Consider the following 18,633-nt stretch of genomic DNA (forward strand, 5'->3'; position numbering starts at 1 on the left):
ACAAAGCTGTTTGCATATAACATAATGATAAACGTATTATTAAATTGATCTTCTTTGATATTATAGTATTTGTACTAGTGATGAGCGGCAGAGGCGATATTCGAATTTGCGATATTTCGCGAATATTTGGTAGAATATTTGTCATATATTCGAGAATTCGAGATTATTTTCTGGATAGCAAAAAATCGGCAATGTAATATTCGCGTAATGCGCTCGAAATACAGGCGTGGGTCACTATAGCTATATTTTTCAAGCTACTAGAAGTTTCCTGAGACTGGAGAAAATGGTTTCCATGGCAGAACATTACAATAGCTTTATATGCAGATAGAGTACTCCAATATATTTGCAATTGCAAAATCAGCACTAATGATGCAAATATTTTGGCGCAATACGTGCAACTTCACATTTTAACAGGTCTGACGACTTATAAGTGATTGTGCACTAAGTATTGTTGTGAACTTGTGACATCACATCACTATGTATGTAGCATGTATGTATGAACAGCAGAACCTATCTGCTACACTATATAACTATCTAACCTACACTGACTATCTCCCACTATCTATCTAATGTAATAACACAGGAAAGCACAGAGCACAGCAATAACACTGCTCTCTCTCAGATCTGCAAAATACTGCATACAAGGGCTGCTGGGGAGTTTCTTACATAGTAAGGGGTAGGTAACTTTCCTATTGGTTGCTAGGGATGTTGCTAAGCTCAGACAGACATTGCAGCCTTCTCATTGGCCCACAAGCAAGAAGGGAGGTCACTGATGGAAATAAAATCTAGAATATTCGAAATTACAAATATATATCACTATATTCTAAATATTAGTGAATTCTTGAAGTGCCGATATTCGTGCATAATATTCACGATTCGAATATTCATGATCAACACTAATTTGTACATTAACTTTGCAGGAGTGTCCAAACATGTAGGCGATGCCTTAAAAGCTCATGCTTCCCAGCATTTAAGAAAAATATGTGCCATTGGGATCCCACCCTGGGGAGTTATTGAGAACCAAAAGGATCTTATTGGAAAAGATGTAAGTACGCCAATATTTTATTTCCTTTATTGATTATGTTTCATAAACTTCACTTTCACTCAACTCATCTTCCTAATTTATTCATGCATGCATGCATCGTTTGGACACACATAAAAATAAAGTGATTAAATCTGAATGGCAATGCAGGTTTGGATAAAACCTTTGTGTCAATTTCAGGCAGTTTGCCTTTATCAAACTCTGGTAAATCCTCTAAGTAAGCTCACCACTCTGAATAGTATGCATTCCCATTTCATCATGGTGGATGATGGCACAGCTGGAAAGTATGGAAACGAGATGAAACTTAGAAGAAACCTTGAGGAATACATATCGCTTCAGAAAATACACACCCGTAAGTCCTTAACTACTCTGTGATATTTATATTAATATACGAGAAAATAGAGGGAGGTGCGCTCACCTGGCTGTAAATAATAGCGGAAGCACGGAGCACGCTGGGAGCATAGGGTGAAATCGATTTCCAAAAAGAAGAGCAGAGATGCAGCTTCCAATGCAAACGTGGCAGCTTTTATTGAAATAGTGCGTTAAAAACCAATATGGAAGTCCATGTCTACGCGTTTTGGATCATGAAATGCTGATCCTTACTCATTCGTTTTGAATGCACTCTTTCAATAAAAGCTGCCACGTTTGCATTGGAAGCTGGATCTCTGCTCTTCTTTTTGGATTATATTAATATACAGCTGAACGTTCCTTGGGAAACATCGTAGAATTTCACTCCAGGAAACAATTTGTTGGTGTTCGAATTTTGAATATGGCACAACAGGTCCTGCTTCAGGTCCTTGCCTCATTTGAGCCTATGGAGTGACGGAGGGAACGCAGTGTACAATGCATCCAGCTTCTGACTTCCAGATTGCTGGACATTAGTGACACTCTTATAATACATCAGAACTTTGCCCTAGACGTTAGGCTACATTCATACAACCATTTTTAGAAATAATTAAAGTCAATGGAGCTATTCACCTAGCAGTTTTTGTAACGACCAATGAATAGAGGCCGTCAAAAATAGAACTGTTTTTAACGGCTGTTAGACAGGAGTGCACCCATCTAATGTGCGTTAAAAATGGGTACACTTGTGCAAAATGGCCTGTTAGGGGTTAAAAAAATTACTCACCTCATCTACTTGCAGATGCAGGTCCTTCGGCAAGTGCTTTAGCATCAAGAGGGGAGCGACTTTCTCTGCAAGTCTGAAGTGAGCAATTTATTTTTTGGCTTAAAAACAAAACGACACATTGTTACAGATGAGGACCACAATGTGGGACATTGGGGGCCACTATGGGGGACATTATCACTGCTGGAGGCAACTATGGGGGACATTACTGCTGGGGGCCACTATGTGGGACATTATTACTGCTGGGGGTCACTATGGAGGACATTATGTACAGTACACTGCAGGTGTTGGGATTTTATTTAAAAAAGCCAGTGAAAAATCATCCATTTAATGGCCGTTTTTAACAGCCTTTAAAAACGTATATAAAATGGCGATTAAAAACAGCAAAATGGTCAGAAAATGGATGCGAAAATTGTTGAAATATGGCCATGAAAAACTAACAGTATGTCCATTTTCATGGCCATTTTTTTTCGTTGTGTGAATGTAGCCTTAGGAGAATGAAGTGTGCAAGACTCATTTATTCAAAAGCTCTCACCTTAAAGGAGTTTTCCAGGATTTGAATATTGATAACACATCCTCAGGAAAAGTCATCAATATCAGATTGGTGGGGGTCTGACACATTGCACCTGTGCTGATCACCTTGTTTGTTTCCCTGCTCGCCGTCAACAGCGCAGTGGTGAGCAGGTGTAACTACAAGCCATCTCATTCACATCAATGGGCCGGCTCGCTCCTATACACTTGAATAGAAATGATACTGTATGTCCCATTGAAATGAACGGGACGGCTTGTAGTTACACCTGTTCACCACTGCCCTGTCGACAGCGAGCAGGTAAACAATAAAGGGAAGGCTGCTCTTGGAGCGCAGCTTCCCTTCAACCAGCTGATTGGTGGGGGTGCTGGGTGTCAGACCCCCTCAACCATCTGATATCGATGACCTATCCTGAGAATAAGTCATCAATATTAAAATCCCGGAAACCCCCTTTAAGCTATGTTTGGGTGTATGTGTAGGGCCTGTGAGTAGGCACTCATGTCTACTGGAACGACTCTTTTATCAATGTAATATGCATTACGTCACAATGCAAATAAGTATAAATACCAAGTTACCAATGTTTATTTGACAGGAATGGGACAAGGTGTCCCTGTAGTTGGTCTGGTAGTGGAAGGAGGCCCAAATGTTATCTTGATGGTGTGGGAATATGTCCGCAGCACTCCATCCATTCCTGTGGTGGTTTGTGAAGGGACAGGCAGAGCTGCAGATATCTTGGCATTCACACACAAGCACACAGCAGATAAAAGGTAAAATAGTTGAAATTAATCTTTTTTCTTAAAGAAACATATCACTATCTCTATGTGTCACATAAGATTATCTACACATACATTGGCAAAACTGCTGCAAAACCACCATGCGGTTGTCCCCCAGTTTTGCAGCATTTACAAATTTTCCTAAAACTGCTTGTATTTCACAATTCTATCCATGAACATCAATGGGAACAGTCATAAAAAACTTAGTGGGGAGGAAATGCCCTAAAACAAGATTTTTCAACATCAGGTTCACAGCAGTGATGTCTGCAGTAAAGTACCACATCAGCCAAAATGCGACCCGATCTACATTTACACCGTTGTATGTATAAATGATTGCCAATGCCAAAGACCAGACTGACCTCTCATTGAGATTGTGCATGGCCTGGTTGTAAATATCGATAACCTCTTTTGATGTAATGCAGGTACAGTTATAAAAACTTCAAAACCATTTAAAACGTTCAGGGTATAGGAAAATAATTTTATTTAATGTGCTCTGAAATGGTAATGCAAAATGTACGTTATTAAGACCATGTGAGTCCTGTGTAATTGATGGCTCATATTGTATTTTACTACTTGTCCTAATGTATTTCTCCTATAGAGAGATCTCTGCACAGCTGAAGGATGACATTCTGCAAATGATCCAGCAGACATTTAGTCTCGGTCATAGGCAGGCTAATCACATTTTATTTATTCTCATGGAGTGCATGGAGTGCCGTGATTCTGTAAGTGAAACCCTCCTTCCTAAATAATTTTTCTGTTGAATAGACATAGAATTACCATAATCATAAGATGTCAGTCATCCAACACTGACATTTAATCAGGTTCTGAATTGGATATAAAGCCATTGTGATTTTATCAAAATGTTAAACAAATATCAAATCATAAAAGAGAGGTCTCTCTTTATAGTTTTTTTTAGGAATTACTCCTGGTTTTAGTACTAACAAAATAAATAATAAAATGCCCTAATCTAACACAGCAGCAGAATACATAATTTGTTATGGTAGGAAAGCAAATGAGTCAAGTTAAAGAGGTTTTCTATTCAGGACAACTTCTTTTCTAATGGAAGACCTGTTGGAAATCACAGGGCATCAGGTGATCGCTACAGGTCCAGCAGCTGAAACGTAAAAGAGGGGCTAAAAGAAGGGGTCCTGACTGGAGACCTCCTCTTTGACATCCTTATACTTTAATAGTTCTGAAGCTCTATATCCCATACAGCAGTGTTTCTCAATGTTAGTCCTCAGGGCCCACCTGCCAGTCATGTTTTCAGGATTTCCTTAGTATTGAGCAGGAGATATAATCAGTGCCATGCATCAAGACTTACCACAGGTATTTATTCTGTGGATATTCTCAAATCATTACTGGCAGGTGGGCCTGAGGACTGGAGTTGAGGAACACTGCCATACAGCATATCAATGTTTGAATCCAATAATCATAAAAAAAAAGTCATTTTTTCCCCCCTAGAAACAATTTCATTCCTGTCCGAGGGCTTTATCTGGTATTGCACCTCATCCTTTCAGGCTGGGTGATAAATGTGGCACAAGGATAGATCCTTTTGTCTAGCTCTATACCAACTATTGGTTGGCTTCCTTTGAGACAGAGTTTTACACCAGAATTGTGGCACTGTTTTTGCGCCAAATGATGCACCTTAGCCCCACCAGCTTTTTTAGCAAGTCAGTTTAGGTTGTAGAAACACTGATTGCACCATTTTTTAGACAGATTCTAGGCGCAGACACACATTGGGTCTTTGTCATTAATCCATGTGACAAATAAATTAATAAACACATATTTACCTATTTCTTAGATCACATTATTTGATTCAGAGTCTGAAGAACAACAGGATATTGATATGGCAATTCTGACGGCTCTTCTGCAAGGTTTGTAGTTGTTGGACCCTGCATTAACAAATTCAGCTCAACTGATTCATACATCGGTCATTCCTGGTTTTTAGAGGCATACAGTTTATGAATGCAGATTATGAAGCATTTAATAAAAATTTACAATTTCTTTGCACCCATAATTCATCTGGATCTAAGCCAGCAGCACTATCCTACTCGCCAAAGTCTCAAAACCAACAGCAGAACCCTACTCACCATAGTCTCAAAAATAACAGCACTACCCTATTCACCACAGTCTAAAAACCAACAGCACTACCTTATTCACTTTAGTCTCAAAACCAACAGCACTACCCTACTCACCAGTCCCAAAACCAGCAGCACTACCTTATTCACTTTAGTCTCAAAACCAACAGCACTACCCTACTCACCAGTCCCAAAACCAGCAGCACTACCCTATTCACCACAGTGTTGAAACCAACAGCACTAACCTATTAATCACAGTCTTAAAACCAGCAGCAGTACATTATTTCCCACAGTCTCAAAACCAACAGCACTATACTACACACCACAGTCTCAAAAGCAGCCACACTGCCCCACTCACCACAGTATTAAAAACAAGCTGCTCTACTCTACTCATCATAATTTCAAAACCAGCAGCACTACCCTACTGACCACAGTCTAAGGCCCCTTGCAGACGAGCGTGTCCGGATTAGGTCCGGATGCGTCCCGTGCATTGCGGCAAACCCGTGCGAGTAGGTACGCAATTGCAGTCAGTTTTGACTGCGATTGCGTTCTGATGTTCAGTTTTTATCGCGCGGTTGCAATGTGTTTTGCAGGCGCGTGATAAAAAACTAAATGTTGTACCCAGACCCGAACTTCTTCACAGAAGTTCAGGTTTGGGTTAGTTGTAGTGTAGATTGTATTATTTTCCCTTATAATATGGTTAAAGGGGAAATAACAGCATTCTGAATACAGAATATATAGTACAATAGGGCTGGAGGGGTTAAAAAAATAATAATGATAATTTAACTCGCCTTAATCCACTTGATCGCGTAGCCGGCATCTCTTCTGTCCTTGTTCTGTGAGAAATAGGAACCTTGATGACATCACTACGCTCATCACATGGTCTGTCACATGATCTATCACTATGGTGATGGATCATGTGACGGACCATGTGATGAACGTAGTAACGTCATCAAAGGTCCTATTCTTCACAAAAGAAGACAGAAGAGATGCTGGCTACGTGATCAAGTGGATTAAGGCGAGTTAAATTATCCACCTTAAGTGGATTAAGGTTGGTTAAATTATTTTTAAAAAATTTTTTAACCCCTCCAGCCCTAATGTACTATGCATTCTGCATTGAGAATGCTATTATTTTCCTTTATAACCATGTTATAAGGGAAAATAATAATGAACGGGTCCACATCCCGATCGTCACCTAGCAACCGTGCGTGAAAATCGCACCGCATCCGCACTTGCTTGCGATTTTCACGCAACCCCATTAATTTCTATGGGGCCTGCGTTACGTGAAAAACGCACAAAGAGGAGCATGCTGCGATTTTCACTCAACGCACAAGTGATGCGTGAAAATCACCGCTCGTGTGCATAGCCCAATAGAAATAAATGGGTCAGGATTCAGTGCGAGTGCAATGCGTTCAACTCATGCATTGCATCTGTGCGGAATACTCGCCCGTGTGAAAGGGGCCTAACGGCCAGCATCACTACTTTACTCAACAGTCTCAAATCCAGCAGCACTAATCTACTCAACAGTCTCAAATCCAGCAGCACTAATCTACTCACCAGTCTCAAAACCAACAGCACTATCCTACTCACCATATTCTCAGTACCAGCAGCACTACCCTTCTCACCACAGTCTCAAAACCAGCAGCACTACCTTACTTCATCAGATTTGGTCTTAGGGACCTGTTAATTCAACACATCATATTACAAATTATTAAGCAGGTAAGGCTACTTTCACACTAGCGGCAGCCTTCCCTGGCAGGCTGTTCCGGCGGGTGAACAGCCTGCCGGATCCCTGCTGCCGCTAGTGCACACGTGCAGCCGGAGGACCGCTCTGGCCATATTGACTATATGGGCGGCATCACGGCAAACATGCATAGAGGCGGCCGGAATAAAACTGCGTCATGTAGTCAGAGAAGGCTGTTGCTAGTGTGAAAGTAGCTTTAGCCACGTGTGAGCAATATCTCCAGAATATATACTGTAGCTGACATAATGCTAAGCTAACTTGTTCTATAGATGTACAGTTACTGAAAAGTAGGCCAAACTGTTTTTAACATGGCTTAATTATGAAATCAGATGTATGTGATTTGTGTGACATCATTGTCTATGCAATTTTACATGAAGATATCTCAAATGCTACTACAATGTAAGTATTACATATATATACAAGTATTTATTGTGTTTTACAGGCACTAACATGTCTGCACCAGACCAGCTGAGCTTGGCTTTGACTTGGAACAGAGTGGATATTGCTAAGAAGCATATCCTCGTGTATGGCCAGCACTGGAAAGTTTGTATTTTTATAATGTATATATACATATCTCTGGCAGCATTGGTTCTGATACCAAAACTGAACTTGTTACTGATAGCGGCAAAGGTTTAGACTAGTTTCAGGGGCATTCACTGGAGGCTTTTCTAGTGCTTTAGTGCCCACAATAAAGATGGCAAAATGAAACTCCTTCATCAACACTGATTATGCTTATGCTGCTAGCTTTATACATTTAATAGATCACAGAATTATACATGGTATAGTTTACTGGTTAGTTGCAGTATTCTTGTAATATCCCTTGGGTTCTAGAGTGGCCTAGCGGTTATTAGCTGGTATCTGAGCTGCTCCAAACTGATGACTCTAACCCATTGTGGTTGTCTAGGGTGGTTATAGGTTAATATCGAATATCTCTAGAGGTCTAGGGATATTGAAAGTTAACACTATTGGTAACATTGGGGATAACATTTGATTTTGCTCTATTCTTGAAACCACACATCCAAACCCTTACCTCCTCCTGCCTCTTTCAACCCAAGAATATCTCCCTTATTCTCTCTTTCCTCACCCCTGAGTCTACAAAAACTCTAGTGCATGACCTTGTCATCTCCCTCCTGGACTACTGCAGTATCCTCCTCTGTGGGCCCCATCTAGAACTCTTACACCCCTCCAATCTATCCTCAACTCTGCTGCTAGGTTTATCCACCTTTCCCCTCTTTCAATCACTTCACTGGCTTCCCATTTCCCAGTGAATATCGTTCAAGATACTAACAACAACATAGGTCGTTCACAATCTGTCCCCTCCTTACATCTCTGACCTGCTTTCCTGATACATCCCCGTAATGTCCTATCCTCACAAGGCCTCCTTCTTAGTTCTCCTCTTGTCTGTTCCTCTGTCCCCATTGACTATAATGGAGCAGGGGTAGAGTTCCGGCGGCAGCACCGCAGCGCACGCCGAGAGGCGGCTGGACTAAAAGTACTGCATCCAATAAGTGTGGGCAGTAAGAACATTTGTTCTTTGGGCCTGTATATATAAATAAGGTCCATTGGGACATTACAATAAACATTTGTGCCAGCTTAATATAGGGAAAGCCGTGTTTAACATTTTTTTAGTTCATCTGTGCTCGGATATGGGCCCAAAGCCCGAAGCCACTGTTCTTCCTCTGATTCCTGTCTAGTACAATGTTGCCATGCTGGAACTAAATCATCATCCATATTAATGTTCACACACATACATACAAATTACCACTATTCAACACTTGTCACTTGATTCATGTTCAAGAATAGGACATGTTCTCTTTTTTGCGGAACGGAAGTGAAGATCCGCAAATGCGGATGCGGGCAGCACATTCCGGCCCCATTGAAAATGAATAGGTCCGGACCTGTTCCTCAAAATTGCGGAACGGATGCGTACCATATTTTGTGGACGTGTGAATGGACCCTATGGTGTTCTTGGGGTTTAAATAATCTAGATATTCCCAAAGGGGGTGAGATGAATTACCATCATCATTGTGATCTGTCAGTAACACAGTGTTTTGTTTGCTTGACAATGTTTTAATATAAGTTTATTTCTTTTATTCTCACCACTTTTAAACCTGTTTTAACCTGTTATGGTACACACATGACTAAATATGTGTAAACTGTTATTTTCCACTTGGATGAACATCCACTGATTTACAGTTTTTAGATGCCTAGAGGAATAGATAACTTTATAGCTTCCCTTTAAAAACACATTATTTGTGAGAACACTACTATGTAATCAGGCCCGGGATCATACCCTCGGGTATCTGAGTTAATTACTTTTTTCAATGATGCTTGTCCATTACTTATTCTAGTTATAGCCTGTGCCAGTGAAGTTCTACTTCCTTGTTAAAGATAGTTTTGCTTTAGAAAAAGGTTATAGTATTTTTTTTCTATTTTTATTTGCAGGGTGATGCTATGCTCAAAGCAACAACTTTTTCATGTTTTAACTCATGTATTCTCAAGACATAGAAAATGATTATGCATAAAGTGTTTTTGACTTTTATCCTTCTATTAAAGATATAATCATGTCTTGGAGAACTGTCCAGTTGGCTATATATAATAAAGTAATATAATTTTTTTTGCCATTAAAGGGATATTCAAAGATTTTAATATTGATGGCCTATCCTAAGGATAAGCCATCAATATCTGATTGGTGGGATTCCACACCACACAATTGCACTGATCAGCAGGAGTAACTCCCGCACCAGAACTAAACAGCTTTGTCCATTACTGAATGAAGCCGGTAACTGCAGGACTGTTCTGTTGATGTGAAAAGGAGCAGGACTGCAGTAACCAGGCGTCTACTACACAATGGACGGAGCTATGTAGTTCTGAAGATTATTTTTTTTACAAAAATGTACCGGTATTCGTCTTTGGCTGACCATAGACAGGACAGTCTGACACCGGGAGCACTGATTGGATAGTGTCAGACTGTGTGGGGACAACCCCCCCATCCAACTTGTAAAGCTAGGGCTACATGGTGACACTGGTCGCAGCCAGGTTTGCTGAGTAGCGGTGATTCCATAGCAATAAACGGGAGCACCACAGCAGTCGCAAGAAATCCAACACAGCTGGATGTCTTGCAACTGACGCTGCGATCCCAATCATTTCTATGGGATTATCGCTACGCAGCGATCCTGGCCTCGACAGGTATCACCGTGTAGCCCTAGCCCAGTGATGGCTAACCTCTGGCACTCCAGCTGTGGTGAAACTACGACTCCCAGCGTACTCCATTCATTTCTATGGAGTTCTGAGAACAGCCAAGGGAGTGTGCATCTTGGGAGTTGTAGTTTTACCACAGCTGGAGTGCCGCAGGTTAGCCATCACAGCCTTCGCCTAATACCCAGTTGGCAAATAATTCATAAACTTATAGTAGGAATTGCACAGCATAGAGTTATAAGAAAAGTTGCTCCAGAATTGTTATTCTGCAAGGAAGGTGAACGGTCCTGTTTAATAATTTAGATTAAAGGGATTTTCCTACAGATAATCTACCCTTTGGGTAGGGCATCAGCATCTGATTAGCAGTGATCCAACACCCTGGACCCCCGCAGATTAGCTTTTTGAGCAGGCAGCAGCGCTCTGGTAGTAGCACGGTGGCCTTCTCTCTGCTTCCTGCAGGCCAGTGACTATGTCATGTGGCCTGGGCGCAGCTCAGCCCCATTCATTTCAAACAGCTGATTGGTGGGGCTCCTGCGTGTTGGCCCCCTGCCGATCAAGTGCTGATGACCTATCCAAAGGTTTGTTTGTTTAAAAAAACAAATGTAGCAACCAATCCACAAGAAAATGAAAAGCTAGTAACCACTCTGATTGATACTTACATTTTAAGATCAGAACTGGACATTCGCTTTAATTTGGATATATAACTGATGTTTTATAACTTCTCCTGAAAGGTTGGTTCTTTAGAAAAAGCCATGCAGGATGCCTTAGTAATGGATCGTGTGGATTTTGTGAAGCTGTTGATAGAATACGGAGTGAACATGCACCGTTTCCTCACCATAAGCAGATTGGAAGAACTGTACAATACAGTAAGTAGCCTGGAAAAAGATACAGAGATGCATAGTAGTGTGCTAAGTACAATGGTTTGGAAGCTTTGTCCTGTTATTTGTTTTCTAAGGGCAATAGTAGTCCGAAAAAGCACGGGGGAAACATTTCATAATGAGACTTTTTGAAGTCCATTTTGCTTTGACTTTGGCCAAACTTCTCAAAAGACGCATAGTGATGAGAGATTTATTAAAACTGGCTTTTAAGGAAACTAATTTAGTTGCCCATAGCAACCAATCAGATTCCAACTTAGATTTTTCAACACTTCTTTGGAAAATGAAATGTTGAATCAGATTGGTTGCTATTGTTAACTATGGCAGTTTTCCTTTACACCAGTTTTGATTTTTAAACCTTACACTTTTGTATAGAGATGCCACTTTTCCTATGCCACTTCTCACTTTTGGAGAGGAGTGACTGTACAACTTTTTTTTGAAACTTTTCTTTAAAAAGTCGGAATGGTAAATCTAGCAAGAAACAAATTACTATACCTAATCAACCCACTTTTAAACCACTTTTTAAAAGTGGTGAGGGTGATGTAAAAGGTTGCAAATTTTGGCGCCAAATATTGGAACTTTTAAATGCCATAAAATTGCAATACCTGCTTAAGATATGTGTATTGGTTTTCATTTGTGCACACTTCTCTAGTATTAGCTTATCTCTATGATTTATGTCCTCTCTGTTGCCTGGGTGAAACCTTGGACTTGTATCCTGCTGCATTGCAGGATACATCTCCGAGAATGGTGCTAGAAACCTATTAAGGAGATACATATTGTGGTTTGTTGTTGTGCTGAGATGTGCTACCAAGATACCCGGCCTTGGTGGAGTAGGAGCCAGAAGCTAGAGTGTCCACTAAGATAGTGGACACTGTTGTTGCCTAGTATAGCTGGTAAGAGCTAATCCGAAGTGTGTCCCTGCTTTTCTTCAAAACTTGTCATAGGAGCCCATGGCATTACAATACCTATTAAATGAGGAGGATGAAGAATTAAAACATAGTTGGTGGTGTTGTCTGTTGTTATTAGTTGTAATAAGTCCTAGGAGGATTTATCAGCACACATTGAGTGCCTTAGATCAAACATCTCTTTGATCCGTCATGATCTAAATATGATCAGGGATAGAATTACAGAAGTAGAGGAAAAAAATTGCAAAAAAATTTAAACAGATTTATCCTCTATAATGGACAGTCTTAAGAAAATGGAAAAAATAATGTCCAATTAAGGTGAAAAATGATAGATATGGAAGGCAGAGCTTGTCATTGTAACAGCTGTATGATTTGTCTCCCAGAAGGGTCGGCAGAGGGATACCCTGTTCCCTTTTTGCAGAACTGGGTACTTAATACTTTTGGGGCAGAGATGTTTTTGCCCCTTTTTGGGGTAAAACTGGCAAACAATGTAGCAGGAAAGAACCCTCTGCTTGGGGAAAAATTTAAAAGAATGCAAGAGAAATTCTGAATCTGACATATACAGTATTAGCGCAAAAAATTGCTTTGTACCTAGATTGCTCCATAGAAATGCAGATCTGTAGTCAGAGTTTTAAAGAAGTTAACCAAAGATCCAGTCACGCCAATATTACATACTCATTATTTCTAGTCAGACTACAAGGCATTTTTCAGGATTAATTGTGATTTTTTATGTGAGAGGAGTGGGAGACAGGAAAAATAGGTTTGATCTGATTAATAGACCTCTTCCAGCTATAATTTACCTACTTGAAACACACTCAAAATATTCCAAAGCTTAATTAAAGTGGTTTTCTGATTTATTTTTTTACTCAGGATAGGTCATCAGTATCTGATTTGTGGGGTTCCGAAACCCAGGACCCCCGCCGATCAGCTATTTGAGAAGGCAGTGGCGCTCCTTTGAGAACCGTGGCCTTCTCTCAGCTTTTCCTAGGACAGTGATGTCACGTTCATCGCTCACGTGGCCTAGGCGCAGCTCAGTCACATTCAAGTGAAACTGTTTATTTATTGCCCTTTATTTTGAGGGATGGGGTGAGAGATTCCCGAGGATGTCCACTATGTAATCAGGAAGATGCAACTTTTACATATATTATACAGGACTGTTCATAGATTCTGGAGTGAGATTTATAAGGTTATCGGAAGAGGTTTAAAATGTCTCCATCCTTTGCAGTGTTTTATGGAATATTGGAAATTTAGTGGATATTAATTATAATTTTAATATAATTTTAATATAATTTCTTCATTAAGCACAACATGTTCCTGACACTAGTGAAAAATATCCCTAAGGCTGGAAAACCCTTTAGGATCCCCATTATGAAGATATTTTGCAAGATTGGTCACTTTAAAAGTCTGGATGTTAAAAGCAAAACCCTCAGTGATGGTCTGGAAAAACATGGTTAATAGAGTGGTGGCATATCAAGGGATTTGGGATAGAGCACATAAAAAGGAAAAAGAGTGGAGGAGGATATGGAATAGGTGGTGCATGTAATATAATATAGTTTTCTTCTAATTATGAACTTTGTTTTCTCTCTAATGGAATTTTGTAAGCAATGGGCATTGATTACCCTAGCAGAGGAAGGGCACAGCACACAAGGACACAAAAGAAAAAAAAAAACAGGGACTTTCACACAACAGTGATGCATAGGCTTTTAACAGTTGCAGTATTGGCACATACTTTGTTGGTGACATGTCAGGCACAGAAGCTTGATGGTTACAGTTCAGGTGCAATATGTGCAGCACATGCACTCACTCACTGATTTTCTGGCAGCCACCTCCTTTAGGGCTCTTTAATGTAAATGCAAAGTTTTTCCTGATTGGTTTGTGGTAGCTCTCACCCCGCCTGACTTAAAGATTCTTTGTCTCTTCCTCCTATCTGTCTCCTACTCAGGCTCCATAGCCTCTTTAATCAGGATGGACACTGGCTGCACCTGCTGTATGTGTCTCCACTGACACCAGGGGCGTAGAGGTCGCAGAGGGTGTGACCGCGACCGGGCCTGGCGGGATGGGGGGGGGGGGGGGGGGGGGCTGGCAGCCCCGAAAGTGCTTTTAATAGCCAGTTGGGCTCGAGGCCTCTCTGTGCCATTTATTTGTAAGTACGATATCTTAGGGACACCGAGGGTCATTTAGGTATAGGTACAGGGACGGAGCAATCCCACCATCAGGAGCTGTCTCCGGGCAGAGGCTACAATAGGGCTGGTTCAGGGAAAGAGCAAGGATTATCTGTTCTTTCTATATTTGGATCGACATGGCCCCCAATGTCCTTCTCCCTTACCTCTGGCATTTTTTCACCTCTTGGGTATTGTCCCTTGCTTGATGACTCATATACATGGTATCATTTTTGCAGTAATATCTTGGTATTATACTCTGTTTGACTATATTTGCTTATATTTATCTGTAGAGGTGACCCATAGCATAATCTTGAGGGTTCTCTTTTTATATTGACCTATTAAAGTAATTGTTTTTAGGTGTCCTTTTTGTTTTGAGTAATACGTTTGGACACCATTATGACTAGCGAATATTTGAATTTGTACAATTTATTTTTATGCCTACACAGAAAGGGGCAAAATCATTAAAATATATACAGAGAGGCAAAAAACACCTACCTCTTCTATTTAATATTGTACTGCAACGCATTCAAACCCTTTAGTGGGGGGGGGGGGCCCAATTCAAAGTTTGCCCTGGGGCCCATAGAACTCCAACTCATAGTTACGCCACTGACTGACACTATGATGTCTCAATAACATGTACCAATGCAACCTACCATTACAGTCAGCTCCTACTCCTCTTGGACCCCAGACCAGTGGGACACCTACACATTACACCTACAGGAGCTTTTATGGCATCCCATTTTAAATCCATGGGCATTAATATGAAGTTGGTCCCTCCCTTGCAGGTTAAATTGCTTCCTCTCTTCAGGGAAGGCTTTCTAAAAGACTTTGAAGTGTGTTTGTGGGAATTTTTGCTCGTTCATCCAGAAGGTTTTTTATGAGGTCAGACACTGATGTCAGATGAGAGGGCCTGGCTTTGCAATCTCGATTCTAGTTTATTCCAAATGTGTTTGATGGGGTTGAGATCAGGGGTCTGTTTGGCCTAGTCAATTTGATCCACAAACTTCACAGTTGGCACAGTGCAAGATTCTCCTGGCATGCTTTATATTACTCCATCTAACGCTTGGCATTGTAAGGCTTGCAGACAGCTGCTTGGCCATGTAAACCCATGCTATGAAGCTCCTGGCGCCCAGGTTCTGTGCTGATATTAATACTAGAGGAGGTTTGGAACTCTGCAGTTAATAAGTCAGTAGAGCGTTGGCGACCTTTATGCAATAGGCACCTCAGCACTTGGTGACACTGCTCTGTAACTTTACGTGGTGTTCCACCTGGAAGCTGAGTTGCTGTGCTTCCTAAGTGCTTCCACTTTGCAATAATACCAAAGTTGATGGTGGAATATCTAGGAGGGTAGAAATTTTATGAACTAACTTGTTACAGTGGTGGAACCCTATACCAATACTACACTTGAATTTAGTGAGCTCTTTAGAACGAACTGTGTTAAACGCACAGTAACAATTTAACACACATGGAATTGGACACATAGGTTTATATACTCAGGAGATACATGAAAGAGCCTCTCCGATTAAAGTGGTAATACTATTGTTTGTGAGAACAGAAGTGTTTTTATTGTACATTTTGTGTAAATACTGCCACTGCGTACAGCTCTTAAAAAATTGTATATAAAAAATGTAGGCTTTGTTCAAACCTCTTTTTTTATTTATTTTTATTACGTTTAGCATATCCATAAGTATAGAAAATGTCTACTGTGTGTTCCTATATACAAAGATAGAGTGAAAATTGCATAATTGACAAGTTTTTAAAGTGGACTTTGAGAGAATTTGAAGAAAATCCAGCTCTCTCCGGTGAAAAAATGAAAAACTTTAATCCAGCAAGTTTAAAATCCATACAGGTGTACAAATAGCAGTCAACGCGTTTCAGACCTCAGAGAAATATGGGTCCTTCCTCATGACAAACGTGTTTATGAAATGGGAGCTCCCTCTTAAGTAGCACATACTAACCCCAGGCTGATAGGTATCACCTGGGAGGTGGATACCTATCAGCCTGGGGTTAGTATGTGCTACTTAAGAGGGAGCTCCCATTTCATAAACACGTTTGTCATGAGGAAGGACCCATATTTCTCTGAGGTCTGAAACGCGTTGACTGCTATTTGTACACCTGTATGGATTTTAAACTTGCTGGATTAAAGTTTTTCATTTTTTCACTGGAGAGAGCTGGATTTTCTTCTTTTTCTTACTGTATATACCGCATCCAGGAGCGGCATCCGTGCACCTCTGGTGATTTTACTACTGCAGGTGAGAGCTGCCTTACGTTTTCTTCTTTGAGAGATTTTAGACTGTAGTGTGTGACTCATCTATTCATTTTTTTTGTGTGTACATGCCCCTTTTTGAATACCTCACTCCTTACCTGCGTAGGCCAAGCCCCTTTTGTGATACACCACATCCCTTTCTGTGGCATGTCATGCCCCTTAGAGCAAGTATGGAGGCTGGTGCTGCGTCTAATGATACAGCATCCCAGTGCCACACAAAGTTAGAGTTCATGGAAGGCATATTTCTGGGTGAAAGAGTTATCACTTTTTATGCAAATCTGGGATTTCTCCCCTTTCTCTGGGAGCCTCCCGCATGTTCCTGGAAAATTGGCAAGTATAATAAAAAATTATACTGCGCAGTATAAAATTTTTTTACCTTTGGACATGTTGCTGCCTTCCATTTGAGATCTACATCTGGAAATACATCTATCTATACATGTAAATTCAGTGGAAGGAAAAAATAAGGTCTGAACGGGACTTACCTACAGTAATTACATGTGTTAATATCTGTTTTTCAAGAAAATGTTCTTTCATTGTATCTTAAAGAAACAAGGACCAACAAATCTGCTTTTACATCATCTTGTTGGAGACGTAAAACAGGTAAGAATTTCTAAATTGTCTTAAATAAAAATACATTTTTTGATATTGTGGATCTTTAAAGGGCTTCTGTCAGCCCACTCAGGGCCGGCCTTTGGGGTGTGCGGGCTGTGCGGCCGCACAGGGCGCCATAGCAACAGGGGCGCCGGGCGGCCGACAGCCCGCAATGTAATATGGGCAGGCGAGCCCCCCCCCCCCCCCCTCCTGTACTCAGCAGGGGGCGCCCGGCGCCCGTTGCGGTAAAAAAAAAAGTTGCTTATATAAGTTGGGGGCGGCTGGCGGCGCCCCTCATTCTGCGCCGCCTGAGTGGCTTGCCGCTCTAAAGAATCCTGCCTGCGCCTGTTAATGTAGCGTGGCCGAGCTCTGTTAGGTCCGCGGTACAGGAGCTTTTGTTTCCTGTACCCGGCCGGACTGACAGGAAGTGCTCACTTAGTGTGCACTTCCTGTCAGTCCGGCCGGGTACAGGAAACAAATGCTCCTGTACCGCGGATCGAACAGAGCTCGGCCACGCTACACTAGAGGTACACTAGAGTGACAAGGGGGAGGAAAGAAAGAGAGAGAGTGACAAGGGGGGAGGAAAGAAAGAGAGAGTGACGAGGGGGGAGGAAAGAAAGAGAGAGAGTGACAAGGGGGGAGGGAAGAGAGAGAGTGACGAGGGGGGAGGAAATAATGAGAGTGATGGGGGGGGGGGAGGAAATAATGAGTGATGGGGGGGGGAGGAAATAATGAGTGATGGGGGGGGAGGAAATAATGAGTGATGGGGGGGGAGGAAATAATGAGTGATGGGGGGGGGGGAAATAATGAGAGTGATGGGGGGGGGAATAATGAGAGTGATGGGGGGGGGAATAATGAGAGTGATGGGGGGGGGAATAATGAGAGTGATGGGGGGGGGGAATAATGAGAGTGATGGGGGGGGGGGGATAATGAGAGTGATGGGGGGGGAATAATGAGAGTGATGGGGGGGGGGGAATAATGAGAGTGATGGGGGGGGGAATAATGAGAGTGATGGGGGGGGGGAAATAATGAGAGTGATGGGGGGGGGAAATAATGAGAGTGATGGGGGGGGGGAAATCATGAGAGTGATGGGGGGGGGGGAATAATGAGAGTGATGGGGGGGGGAAATAATGAGAGTGATGGGGGGGGGGAAATAATGAGAGTGATGGGGGGGGGAAATAATGAGAGTGATGGGGGGGGGAAATAATGAGAGTGATGGGGGGGGGAAATAATGAGAGTGATGGGGGGGGAAATAATGAGAGTGATGGGGGGGGAAATAATGAGAGTGATGGGGGGGGGAAATAATGAGAGTGATGGGGGGGGAATAGTGAGAGTGATGGGGGG

At 41.7% G+C, this 18,633-nt stretch overlaps 1 protein-coding gene across 3 annotated transcripts in view; it reads left to right on the top strand.

Moving 5' to 3' along the window:
* TRPM6 (transient receptor potential cation channel subfamily M member 6) overlaps positions 1–18,633 on the top strand; it is a 220,812-nt gene that overhangs the window by 52,374 nt on the left and 149,805 nt on the right. For 2 of the 3 annotated variants that reach the window (XM_044287801.1, XM_044287816.1), the window contains exons 6-13: positions 921–1,045; positions 1,223–1,394; positions 3,290–3,464; positions 4,069–4,192; positions 5,272–5,344; positions 7,735–7,835; positions 11,222–11,356; positions 17,245–17,298. In XM_044287801.1, coding sequence (XP_044143736.1) covers positions 921–1,045; positions 1,223–1,394; positions 3,290–3,464; positions 4,069–4,192; positions 5,272–5,344; positions 7,735–7,835; positions 11,222–11,356; positions 17,245–17,298 — 959 coding nt within the window. The remainder of the gene's footprint in view (positions 1–920; positions 1,046–1,222; positions 1,395–3,289; positions 3,465–4,068; positions 4,193–5,271; positions 5,345–7,734; positions 7,836–11,221; positions 11,357–17,244; positions 17,299–18,633) is intronic. The other variant, XM_044287808.1, reaches the window with a different exon arrangement.

This window comes from Bufo gargarizans, chromosome 1 (genome assembly GCF_014858855.1).
Source record: "Bufo gargarizans isolate SCDJY-AF-19 chromosome 1, ASM1485885v1, whole genome shotgun sequence".
In the NCBI taxonomy this organism is placed as follows: domain Eukaryota; kingdom Metazoa; phylum Chordata; class Amphibia; order Anura; family Bufonidae; genus Bufo; species Bufo gargarizans.